The sequence below is a fragment of the Amblyomma americanum genome, chromosome 5 (assembly GCF_052857255.1).
Source record: "Amblyomma americanum isolate KBUSLIRL-KWMA chromosome 5, ASM5285725v1, whole genome shotgun sequence".
NCBI lineage: Eukaryota > Metazoa > Arthropoda > Arachnida > Ixodida > Ixodidae > Amblyomma > Amblyomma americanum.
The window spans coordinates 163,229,528-163,241,637 of NC_135501.1; the positions used below are offsets into that span (position 1 = coordinate 163,229,528).

Genomic DNA, 12,110 nt, shown 5'->3' on the forward strand with positions numbered 1-12,110 from the left:
TAGCAGATAGCCAGGAAGATTTCTTCCTTCTAAGTGTGCTGCATAACATCTTGGAATGACGTGCACACATATACACAGCGTTCGCCACATCTGTAAGCGGGCACCAAAAACTCGCCCCGGATAAATTAAGCCCTTGAAGTTTGAGCGGCTTTAGCCCCCGAAGTTAAAAAAAAAATTTTGCGCACCAAAGAACGTCCCTCGGCCCCGCAATACCATCCGGAAAGAACAAGACGATCCAAAAACACAAGAAACAGGCGACATTGAATCTTTGGGCAACTGCTGGCCAAGTGCGCGCCGATGGCCTAAATAAGGTCAACATCGAGCATCCCAAATGGAAGCAGAGGCGCAGTTGGTGAGTGACAATGCTAGCTTCAAAAGCGATGCTACCGTGCATGATCGTCGATCAGCTAACGGCAGCATTTTAAAAGTTTGATTGTCTTGCTTGCCACACTGGCCACATGGTATGCCTCGCCTGCCCAGTTGGCTTCATCTTTTGTGCTGCTATCACGTGCAGGCAGAGCCAGAGAGCGGACAGTGCAGCTGGTAGATTCTTTGCGCATGTGCGCTGTGCTACTTTCGTGCTGCATGGGCCCAAGAACGATAGATGACGCTGTCGAAGACACACATGATCAGATGCATATAGATTTGTGGCAACATGACATTGATGCATAGCTGGCCAGAGTTGCCTCGGATGACTATACATTCGAGTGGACGGCAACATCGCAGAGCCGTGTTCTGACGAAGCTGTTGTACACGAAGTAGAACTGCCCTACTGCTAGAAATCTGATTAATGTGGCCGGTCTGCCACCAGCTGCCATGGACACCTCAACCATGCCGTGGTACGGTCTGCTTCGTAGAAACAGACGCGCATTACGCAGTTAAGGAATAAACGCCACTTTTGGCGAAATTAATATTTGTCTGTAAAATGTACGGGCAGTTCAATTACTACAAACGTCGGATACGACGAACGTGATTCACGTAGCCCTCAGGTTGGTTATGAGTGGGCTCGACTGTATATACTGTTCACGAGGAAACCGTCGGAAGCCATGCGAGCGGTGGTTAGTGCTATAGGGCGGCATGCACATATGTAATGTCAAGGCATGTACAATACGCTCTCCTTTATCCTGATCGCCTTGCTTGCTCATTAAGTGTGTTCAGCCTGACATAAGGCTTGTTTACGCAGTACGCGCTACAGCGGTCTCCGCCTGCAGGGTTATCGATCGCTCAATACTTTACCATGGCATGTGGCACCGATGATTCGGAGGCCGCAATATCGCTATCAGCATTGTAATGTACTGCTATAGCACATATTGAGAGTAGCAGGTGGATACAGGAGTCTCATGAACTTTTTTCTTTCCCAGGTACCAGTTCGTAAACTTCACAATGTTCCTCTTCGGCATCGGTTCGCTGCTTCCCTGGAACTTCTTCATCACGGCCGATGACGTGAGAACTGCAGAGCGTTTCATGAGCTTGTTAATACATCTCGACCATCAGTGACTCACAGAGCTGTAGAGCCACTAACATGCATAATTAAACGAACAAAGGCTGTGTGGGCATAACACAAAGACCTAGCAGGTTCTGCCACGTGCTTAGCAACATCACTTGCAGACCTCACAGGATATAAGGAGAGTCAGAGCTGCATGGACAACACGACACGCGTCCCGACGCATCCATCACATGACTGGTTTTCAGGTAGATCCACAGTGTCATTAGCATTATTATCATAGACGGAGCAGAATCTTGCAGAATGGATCTATATGAAGGGTACCACCGAAAAGTGGCCAAAACGTGTTCTGAAAATTCAAGCAGTGGGCAGCAAGTCTCTGCATGCTCAAGATCACCTGCATAAGCTGTTATGACACCTCATTCGTTGCCTTTAGTTGGCATTCAACAGCTTCTTACTAAAATGACGAGTTGGAATGTGTTCTTTAGCTGAGAACACGCCACCACTTCCCAAGTCGGCTTTTGCCTTCGTTTCCACCTAACAAACCTAGCACTTAAAAATGCGCGTCAGTTTAGCTGCAACATATATCGGTTATAAGAAATTGTATAAAACATAGCGAACATCACAATCATCCTTCTCAAACTGATCCCGCTTATGTGGGTCATTCTGTACATTGTGAATGAAGTCTTTACATCCAGTGTTTTTTGACGTGACAGCAAACCAGTATGGCTCCAGCAAGAATGCCACTTTCGTTTCACGTCTTCTCTTACACGTGCAGTACTGGAGGTACAAGTTCCGCAACGTGAGCGCGCCTACCACGTCAGGCCAGAAAAGCGACATGCAGGCGGCCTTCACCAGCTACCTGGCCATCGCCAGCAAGGCACCCTACATCCTCTCCCTAGTCCTCAACACCTACCTCAGTCACCGGTATGTACACTCTATAGCACACACAAAATGGCAGCTGCATTTTGTTCGAACTGTCAGCTGAGGGAGGAGCTCAGGGGACACCTCTCCCCAAGGTTTCACATGCCGCCAACACCAGACATTTTTAGCGCTAACGGAGGCCTAATGCTAACGTACTAAAAATTTCAGCATGCAGGCGTGTGTCCCTACAGCGAACTGTACAATCACTAATATAACCGTGTACCATTTTTATGCGCAGCATCCGGCCCTCCGTGCGGATAGGCTGGCCTCTCCTGGGGTGCACGCCGTTCTTCGTCGCCACAGCAGCGCTAGTCAAGGTCAACACGGACGAATGTAAGGCACTGCTTGTGTGGAGTCCGGTTATACCGAAAAGGGTACCTATGACATCTAGCCAGCATCCATGTATAACCCCAGGAAGTTTAATGCGTCGATAATTCTAACGCTTCCCTCCAAGCACAAGAGTGGCCAAGTCAAATGGCACAAACCGGATTTCCCTAGGCGGAAGGTGTTATGGAATGAGGTTTGCAGGAGACACACATAGAGTCGGGGACAAAAGTCTATGGACCACGTGTTCCTCAAACGATGCCGATAGCTCTATTATTACCGAGAGGCTGGGAACCACACTTGTGGAGATTAAAAAAATAAAATTTTGACTTATATGTACTTCCACAAGTGTGGTCTCCAGCCGCTGGCTAATACCGGCTTTGTTTGAGGAACATGTGGTCCACAAACTTTTGTCCCCGACCATACATGACGTCAGGTTAGCCAGCGGGCAGAAAAATGTATTCACACGGGCAATGTATCCTCCCCAAGACGAAGGTGACCGCGCATCACGTGACAAACGTCACGTCTTGGACAGGCGCCAATTGGGTAAACGAATGCTGGGTGACGTAGGCTTCCGCAGCGGGGAGGAGACCGTTCACTTGGCAGGAGTAAATAATCTCCTCTCAGCCATCCGCCTAGGCAGGGGGTGAGCGGCTGTTTCTTTGCATGTCCGATAAGCTTGCAGCTTCTGCTCTGCGGGGTACCGCAGCGGAGTCCCACTTCAGCCAATGGTTAGTACTGTGACAGTGACATCCCTCTCGACTTCCGGCTGCCTGCTGGTATGAATGTGGCAAAGGGATGTTTTGCCAGTCGGCGACGACATGCTCACATCCCTTCTTGTTGAGCTCCTTCGCGTGTATACCGCTAAAACAGAGGATGTGCTTTCTGTAGCACTGCAGCGGAGGATAGACTGGAAAGGGAAGAAGACGGGCCTTTGTCCCCGTGCCGTCGGGTGGGCTACCTCAGCCCTTGTGACCCCGCACCATATCACCAATTTCCCCCTTTCCCCGCTCCGCACCCCTAGCCTGAAGAACGAACAACCCATTCCCCACAGCACGGCGACAAAGGCAGGTCTCCTCCACTTTCCTGCTTAACCTCCGCTGCAGTGTCACAGAAAGTTGACCGCGAAGAAACCCCGAATGTAGTGCGAAGGGGAGTCACGAGTAGCGAGAAAAGCTGTCATCAACCCCTCAATAAGAAACCCAACCTTTAGCAAACATGGAGCCAGATCACGAATGCACACAGTCCAGTTCAATAGTCGGAAGCTGCAATGACTTGCTTACTCGTGTAGGCTGGTACAAATCTTTGTGGTTCTAGTTTCTAAGAAGTGCTACATTCACCTACATTTGTTCCCTGCAGACCAGACTGCTTTCATGGCAGCCACATTGGTCATCGTTGTTCTCATCAACAGTAAGTATCAGGACTGTGCATGACATAGTACACATCAGGAAAAAAACTTATGCATAAAATATTACAGCTTGTGTTCCACTGTTTCCCTCCAGTCTTCTGTGGCTTCTTGCAAGGAGGAGGCACAGGCCTAGCTGGTTGCTTTCCTGAAAAGTACATGGCCTCCAACCTCAACGGACAGGTATGCTCTACCTCCAAAAGTACAACTGTTTACATATATATCTATACAGTAAAATTATTATGCAGCACTTTGGTAGTGATAGTAATATTAAATGGAGTGGCTAGGTATGTCGGCCTACAGCACACTTGTTCTACTGTTCGGCAGTTTCTACTTGCTATTCTTGGTACTTTATAAAATTGGCAAATCAGCAGGCAAGTGAATGCAATCAGTTTGTGCTGATGCTAGCTCAGAAAATGTAGGACCTATGCAATTCTCGAAAATACTGTGGTGAATACATCATTCAGACTGCAACAAGAAATCTTTCATGTTTTCCAGGCAATGGGCGGCATCTTTGCAACTGTGGCACAGATCCTGTGCTTGCTCGGTGATGCATCTGCTACGACGAGTGCCTTGTTATACTTCCTCTTAGCTGTCATCACATTAATTTTCACCCAGATCTGCTTCGCAATATTAGTGAAGACGGTGAGTGTCTTGCAATACTAGAAGCTGCATATCCACTAAATTGGTGTCTCTCGGACGGGCGATCAAACCTTGTGTGGAAGAAGTAAACCCAATACTCATGGCACCAGATTATTGCTGATGCTTCAGAAGCCACATAATGAAAGAAACTAGGGCTTCGACACTGCAAAACTATATATTTAACCCAGAACGCGTTTCACATTAAAAAGAGTGCAAGTTTATTCTCTCCTGGCTACGCTATAGTAAGTGAGAAAAATTGATACTAAATGGCTTTCATTCCTGATAGCAGATGAGGAGTATGTGTCAAACAAGGAGCATTGCAGATCGTTCCAGTGCAGCTTGCGGAGAAACATCACCAGCAGAATCTAGTCTGTGATTCACATCCCGCATTGCTCTGTGGATGCTACAAGCAGAGGCCAAAGAATGTGTGGTGGTGGCAAGTAGGCCCTGGGGCTCATTCAGCACATCACATGACTCACACCAGAGTTAGAAATGCAAATATGTTACCAAAACAAAATAAGCTCCCCAACATTGGGAACCTAAATTTCCCCAATGTTTCATGTTTTTTTTATTGCCCTATTACTTTCAGCTGTTCCTTCTTGATGCCAACTTGTGCACCCCTATGTAACACCCTCTACAGAGGAAGTCATTAGGGGCGTTTTGATTATATAAACAAACAAAAGTACACTCTGATTGATGAACACAGGAGCGTGCCATGATTGGTAATGCTGCAGGGAATGCCACGTCGGTAAAAGGTCATAACATGAAAGGGCACGTGCTTAACATCATGCTGTACTAGCTTAAGAGTAGTGCCTACCCCTGATCAACAGCTGTCTGGAGCCCTCCTACAAATATGATCTCAGGCAAAACCAGTGCAACCACTGCTGATAGTGAATCATCTTCATTGCAGGAGTTCTATCATCACTACATTTCTACGCAAGCAGGTGAGTGCTGACAGTAGGCCCCAACTAAACAAGTTTTCAATTATTGTTTTAAATCTTTGTTGGTGTATTGTTATTGTATCATTCATATTATTTCAGCTATCAATAATTTGATTCTTGTTGGAAAATTATGCATGACTGTCTAGCTATGCATAATTTCTAATTTTTCCAGGATGTATGGGATGCACTACTTTGTCAAGCCAGCTATAGGCTTTTTGGGTGCACCCCTAATGTCACACATGATGTTGAAATAAAGGCATTTGTATTAGAGTCCCAACTATGCACTGCTGCCTGCCTTTCTTGCAGTTACATACAAGAGCCTTGAAAAGTTGCCGCTGGAGGCCAAAAGTGGCAAGGCAACACTGTGGCAAATCTTCAAGGGAGTGAGTATAAAAAAGCAGCCCTTTGTGGGACTGACGCGGCACTTGAAATGGAAGTGCACAGCACGCAGCTTGAGTGAGTAGTTCCTAATGTCTGCCTCCATTTGCCAGCTTTAGGAACAGCCTTGGCTACCTTCACAGTAGCAAAGCGTCAATTCTAGTGCCATTATAGTACTTTAAAAAACATCAATACAAAGAGCCACAGATAAGATCACAGCTGTGGTGATTAAACACTGTCAACCTGTAATCAGATGCTGTAGACTACAGCTCTTCAAGGCTGCAGATTCTAACCATCCCACTTTTGGTACTATCCCAATAATATCCCATTTGAGGTAGAAGCTTGTCTACAAGTTTTTTGCTAACAGATATGCCTTAGGAGAACTTTTTCACAGCTGTATTGTTGCTGTGTTCAAATAAGATGCTGCAGGTAATAGAGGCCAGACCACCAAGCTTTGTATCAAAGCTACAATTTTTTTTTTTTCGCAGGGTTGGACGTACTTCGTATCCATTGCACTCATATTCTGGGTGACGCTGTCGATCTTCCCAGCGATCATGGTCCTAGTTGTGTCGACAAATGCGAGCAGTGGAGCTGCTATAGCAAGTAAGAATGCCTTTTAAGAGCTGAAAACACTACGGTACTTATTGCAATCTGTAAAAGAGTGTTGAAAATGAAATGTGTTCGCCGATAGCAAATGCAAATGGCTTATCGCCTTCTCATGGAACAACTGACTGCCCTGGTCGCTTTCCTGGATAATGTCCCTCGAACATCTTTTCACTTTAATATAAGTACTGTAATGAAAAACCTTTTTTCTTGGTTGAGCTATCGATGTTTATATTAAGTTATATGCAGTGTTTAAGGGATTATGCCCTCCCCGGCTTTTAAGAGCCCCTTTCAGACCGATATTAGTGAAACAATGAAATACTGCAATTGTATTAAGTTTTGTGCCACTGCTACATTACTTACGCTCATGATAACTGAAACTGAAGTGACCTATCACTTAATCCTCACTAAGCCGCGGCCGACACCCAAACTATTATTTTAATTTGTAAACAGCATTATTGCGCTATTCACTGGCAATGACCAGTACCTCCAGCAACCACAGTTTTGCACTGGCTCAAGATATCAATAAACCTTATTACAGCAATGCAATTATCGTTTACATGCCAGACACCACTCTGAAATCCTGTTCTTCCGGTTGAAGTGTTCAGGAATTGGATTTGTGCACTGAGTTAGCAATTCAATTTGAACACTGCAGATTATTGTAGAAGCAGCACACTAATGAAGTGACAATTGCCTTTGTTCCAGACAAATTCTTCCTCCCAGTCACTGGATTCCTGGTGTTCAATGTAGGTGATCTGGTGGGTCGGATTATTTCCAGCTACCTTCCGCTGGTGAGACACACAGCAATGTTTCTGCCCTCTGCTTTCTGGCTCGATAACATCATGACCCATATTTTACCAATGATCCTCAAGTAGCATAAACATGCACTGTAAAAAAGAATAAGACAAAAAAATATGCATAGCCGATCACACGATGACAAAGGATTCATTATCATCCATCCAAGTGCAACCATATGGCTACAACGCAAAAGCTGACAGCTTCCACAGAAACTTTGAAGGCTTCCACAGAAACTTCGCAGTTGAAAAAAATGCGTCCTGGTCTGGGGTTCGAATCTGGGGCCACTGCATCAGCGGTGTTGCATCACTGTTGCAACAGTGGTGGGTGGGGGCTCACAGGTGAGACATGCATTTTTACCGGTGAGTGCTCTAGAGGAGACTCCCAGGCCCGAAAGGTGCCAATCTGCTCCGATTCGCTTTTCGCATTTTACCCTAAAGAGGACTGTACTGCTAATACAGTAAAAATAGGCAACCATACTCAGTACGATCCATATGATTGAAAGAGAAGCACTGACTTTTGATGTGCAAGTGCTTAACTTTTCTCTATTATATTTTTGATATAGTAAATAACATATCTAGTCATGAAGTCAATTTTTCACAATAAATTTTCATTTTGCGCAAAAATTGTATGGGGTGACGTAAATCTGTTTTGCTAGATGGCTATAGCTTTGGCAGAAGCTGGCCACCAACAACATAGCTTTGCCCTTGCCAGTTGCACTAGCCTCTACAGCTATACAATGTTCACTGGTGTGCTGCCTATTTGCAAGAGGGCACGAAAACATAAAATAATTTAGCCAATGTCAGGGTGGAATTACAACCCAGTGTGATAACACTGTGCATGCAGCATGGCTCATAAAGATGTGCACCGATCTGGAAGTTGGTAAGGACGCAACCGCAAAGGAGCTATGCTTTGGAGGGCACTGTATGAATGCGTCAACACAGCATTTTAGAAAACCACTGATCTCTACTACTGCCATTATTCTACACATTATTAATGGCCGACATGAATAGAGTGCAAAACTTTTTTTAGAAAATAATTTTTGATTTTGGTACTGAAAAGTAAATGTCCTCAAGTGATGAGCTTTGCTCGATGAGCTCAAGTCAAAAAGAGCCAACAAAAGTAAGCAGCACTTAATAATAAGTAGTAGTCTCTATCAATGAGATTCAGGCCACTGGTATTTTATGCGTAGCTCCAAATGTACTGGTAGGACACAACATTGTGTTGTGCACGATGCAGTTGAGTGGAGTGAGGCATTGTCCCATGCAGTATCTAGGTGTCAAAAGACTCTTATGTGGCCACAGCTGAAAGTACAGGTGATTTTCTAGCAACTATGAAGTTAACAAAACAAAAAGATAAGTGGAAACACCTACTTTCAGTTGCAGGAAGATGTCAGTACCGTACAGAACACAAGCATCGTGCTCTTGTTACAACCAGAAAAAAATTCATAGGACCAAAACAAGGCAACTTCGGTGCCAGTAATAAACATTAGGAAAATATTTGTATATATTTATTTTAATTTAAAATTTGTTTGTGGGAATAATTTTTTAGCTACTTCTCTTTAAGTTAGGCCACTGTCCTTTTTATATGTTGTGGAGCTGCCTAAACTCATATTTGTACTAATGTAGCTTTTTCATATGTGCGAAGTGCCGAAAAATAAAAATTCTGTAATATAAACTGTCCCACTCTTCCCAATTCTCCCTTATGCGTTCCTAACCTTGTGGTCAGGAGCAAAATGACTTGGGTTACTATGATCTTGAATGGGGGACTAAAGACGACGTCGACAATCCACCACTGAGCCACAGTGGTGGATTGTCGCTCGGCTGTTGACCCAAAAGACACAGCTTCAATGGAGGCAAATTGCTAGAGGCCCGTGTATTGTGCGACATCAGCGCATGTTAAAAGAACCCCAGGTGGTCGAAAATGTACGGTGCCGGAGCTACATTACAGTTCCCTTACAGCCCGAGTTGCTTTTGGACATTAAACCTTACAGACCTAACCTAAATGCGACGTAGACATTGAGTGCCGTAGCAACTGCGCCTGTCATCTCATCCAAGTTTCTCCAGACATACCAGGAAGCTCTCGTCAAGCACATGAAAAGCTGTCCTTGCATAATAATGACGGACTAGCTGTTTTACTAAAGACATTTTTCTCTCTGCCGTTTTTTCCCAATTATAGCGAGCAACCTGGAGGAAGACGATCCTCGCCCTCTGTATTGCCAGAGTTGTGTTCATCCCCCTGTTCCTGCTTTGCAACGCATACCCTCGCTACAACCTTCCAGTAGTGTTCGAGAGTGACACAGTCTTCATCATCCTCATGGTACTCTTCTCCGTATCCAATGGCTACCTCGTCACACCGGCACTCACACACGCCTCCAAGTAAGTGCTGCATAGCAGCAGAAATAGCTACTCAAGGCTCTGTGCACTACCATGTGAGAAAACTCAATAGCTGGCACTATGGGTCACAAAGAGTTTCAAATTCTGCTAAACGTTCCACCTTGCTCATAAAACTTGTGAGCTTTAGTACTTTCAGAAGGCAAACACCGGTAGCCGTGTCCTGTGCAGGTACTCTGCTTGAAACTTCGAGCAACTAAACCATTTGTTGATGCGTATTTAAAGCGAATATTTTAAATCAAGCACGGCAAATCGCCACCTTCGGAAGCAAATGGGTTAAAGAGATGCTGATTTTAAAGCAAATTCGGCTTGTTCAATCAAATCTAACAAAATTTTTGCAATTTCATCAGTACAAACACTTTAAAGGCTGGGCAATCAGTTCCAACAATAAAAACAGTAAAGATTTCCTGCTGATTTTCTCAACAGCAGCTGGCTCTCCCAAAAAAGAAAGTCGCATATACACATCAATTACAAAAGCCGGCAACTATGTACTCAATAGGCTACCCCTCATGTAATGCCCCCTAGCGGGCCTTTGAGGTAAAAATAAACAGAAGTAAGCACGTTTTAGTACCTTGATTAAAGAAAAATTCTCGTGCCAAGGACAGCACTGTTGGAACTCAAAGCAAGAAACTAGCTTTACCGTGCATCTCTAGAGTGGTGACAGCCTTCCACGTCAAACATCGCCAGCCTAAACCCTCAGCATTACAACCTGTGTAAATGAGGTTCTCCAAACTTCACATGGCTGCCTCTCTATACAAGCACTCTATCACATGCCTCGAGCCTTGTACACAACATTGAGGCCAATAAGCACAAAAATGCCGCCCCACCACCAAACTTCTTTTCCGACTACACATGATGCAATGCCTAGAACAGTGTTTCTGCTCATTCCAGAAAGACACCCAACCAATTACACAGCCTCTGCATCATGAGTTGAACACATTACATGGTTTTTCTGTGCAACTATGTCGGTTTTGTCACTAGAGCAGACAATGAACAAGTGATAACGCCTCAGCAAGAGAACTAAAAGGTGTAATCTTGACTGTCTTCATCACCGAAAGATTTTACTGGAAAAGCAAAATGAAGCCAATTATGCATTCACAAGCGTACTGCTTTTTTGACTGAGTACTAGTGAACAGTTAATCTAATGCCACCTTTCAAGGTTTCACGTTGAGGCCCTCCAGTATTTTTGTCCACTCCTAGTTGGAGTATGATTTCAGGTTAACTACACCAAGACCTGTTCTTTTCTACATACACAAACAAAAAAAAACTAACCAGAGCTTTGCTATATGTAGTCTAGCTGCTTAAAGGAAACAAGAAGAATTTTGGTGCTAATGCAATGACATTTTCAGCTCACATTTCTTATGTTTCATTATAGATCACTTCAGCAGACAAAACCTGGCTATTCATCAGCCACTTAATTATTATGGCAGAGGGCTTAATTCTACACTGTTTTCTTCTTTTTCAAGGTCAACATCGACAGAGAACCAGGAAATGGCTGGCTCCATGGCTGCAGTGTTTCTAGGACTTGGGCTGCTTTTAGGATCTGTGTCTTCCTATGGAACTGTGAAGCTCCTCTAAACATGCCTCTCACTGGGCAAAGCAGAGGCCAAAGACATTTCCCCTGTGCTGCTGACTTCCCAGTGCAACGCGACAATGCCCAAAGCCTAGACTGCAGCCTGCACTACAACATCCACCTAAATACGCAGATGTCTGTGCGCTATCTCGCAGCTCAAGACACGTAAAGTGATGTGTGATCATCATGACGCAACACAGACAAAGCAGCATTAGGCCAACAAGCGCCATTGAAAACCTGACTCAGTACAAATGAGCAACATCAAACCGGTCCTATCATAGTGAATTTGCATGACACACGGTCAGCCACACAAACTGAGGTCTAGAAGTGCGACTGTCAGTGTCTGGTCAAAGTCTAGAACTACCGGCCCTGCTGCACCCACAAAGCCAATACGTTGCCTCGCTAGCTGCTTTCACAGGCCTCTCATCATGGCAGCTTATACATCATCATGTGGTGACAGTACACGTAAAGCATGCCGATATGCTACGTGGCTACAACCCAAAGATTTCACCTTTGACATGACCATACAAAGCGGTCTCGAAGCAGGGTGTGCCACGGCATACGGCACAGTGCATTATCAAATGTTTGGCCCTGGTTTTATTTGGCTGCATGCTTACAATCGGTGTTGTAAATAAAACAATTTGTATTTTCGTGCAAAGCATTGCATTCTCTCTCACAGCCAACATGC

The 12,110-nt window shown here is 44.8% G+C and overlaps 1 protein-coding gene across 6 annotated transcripts in view; it reads left to right on the forward strand.

Annotated features, from left to right (window-relative positions):
- LOC144132894 (equilibrative nucleoside transporter 3-like) overlaps window positions 1-12,080 on the forward strand; it is an 85,341-nt gene extending 73,261 nt beyond the window's left edge. For 3 of the 6 annotated variants that reach the window (XM_077665614.1, XM_077665615.1, XM_077665616.1), the window contains exons 3-14: window positions 1,362-1,443; window positions 2,223-2,371; window positions 2,607-2,701; window positions 4,052-4,102; window positions 4,195-4,280; window positions 4,596-4,742; window positions 5,650-5,683; window positions 5,987-6,063; window positions 6,547-6,661; window positions 7,367-7,452; window positions 9,635-9,834; window positions 11,316-11,612. In XM_077665614.1, the coding sequence (XP_077521740.1) occupies window positions 1,362-1,443; window positions 2,223-2,371; window positions 2,607-2,701; window positions 4,052-4,102; window positions 4,195-4,280; window positions 4,596-4,742; window positions 5,650-5,683; window positions 5,987-6,063; window positions 6,547-6,661; window positions 7,367-7,452; window positions 9,635-9,834; window positions 11,316-11,427 (1,234 nt within the window). In that variant the 3' untranslated portion in view covers window positions 11,428-11,612. Of the gene's footprint in view, window positions 1-1,361; window positions 1,444-2,222; window positions 2,372-2,606; window positions 2,702-4,051; window positions 4,103-4,194; window positions 4,281-4,595; window positions 4,743-5,649; window positions 5,684-5,986; window positions 6,064-6,546; window positions 6,662-7,366; window positions 7,453-9,634; window positions 9,835-11,315 lie in introns of all 6 variants that reach the window. The other 3 variants (XM_077665612.1, XM_077665617.1, XM_077665613.1) reach the window with 1 other exon arrangement.
- Window positions 12,081-12,110: the final 30 nt, after the last annotated feature.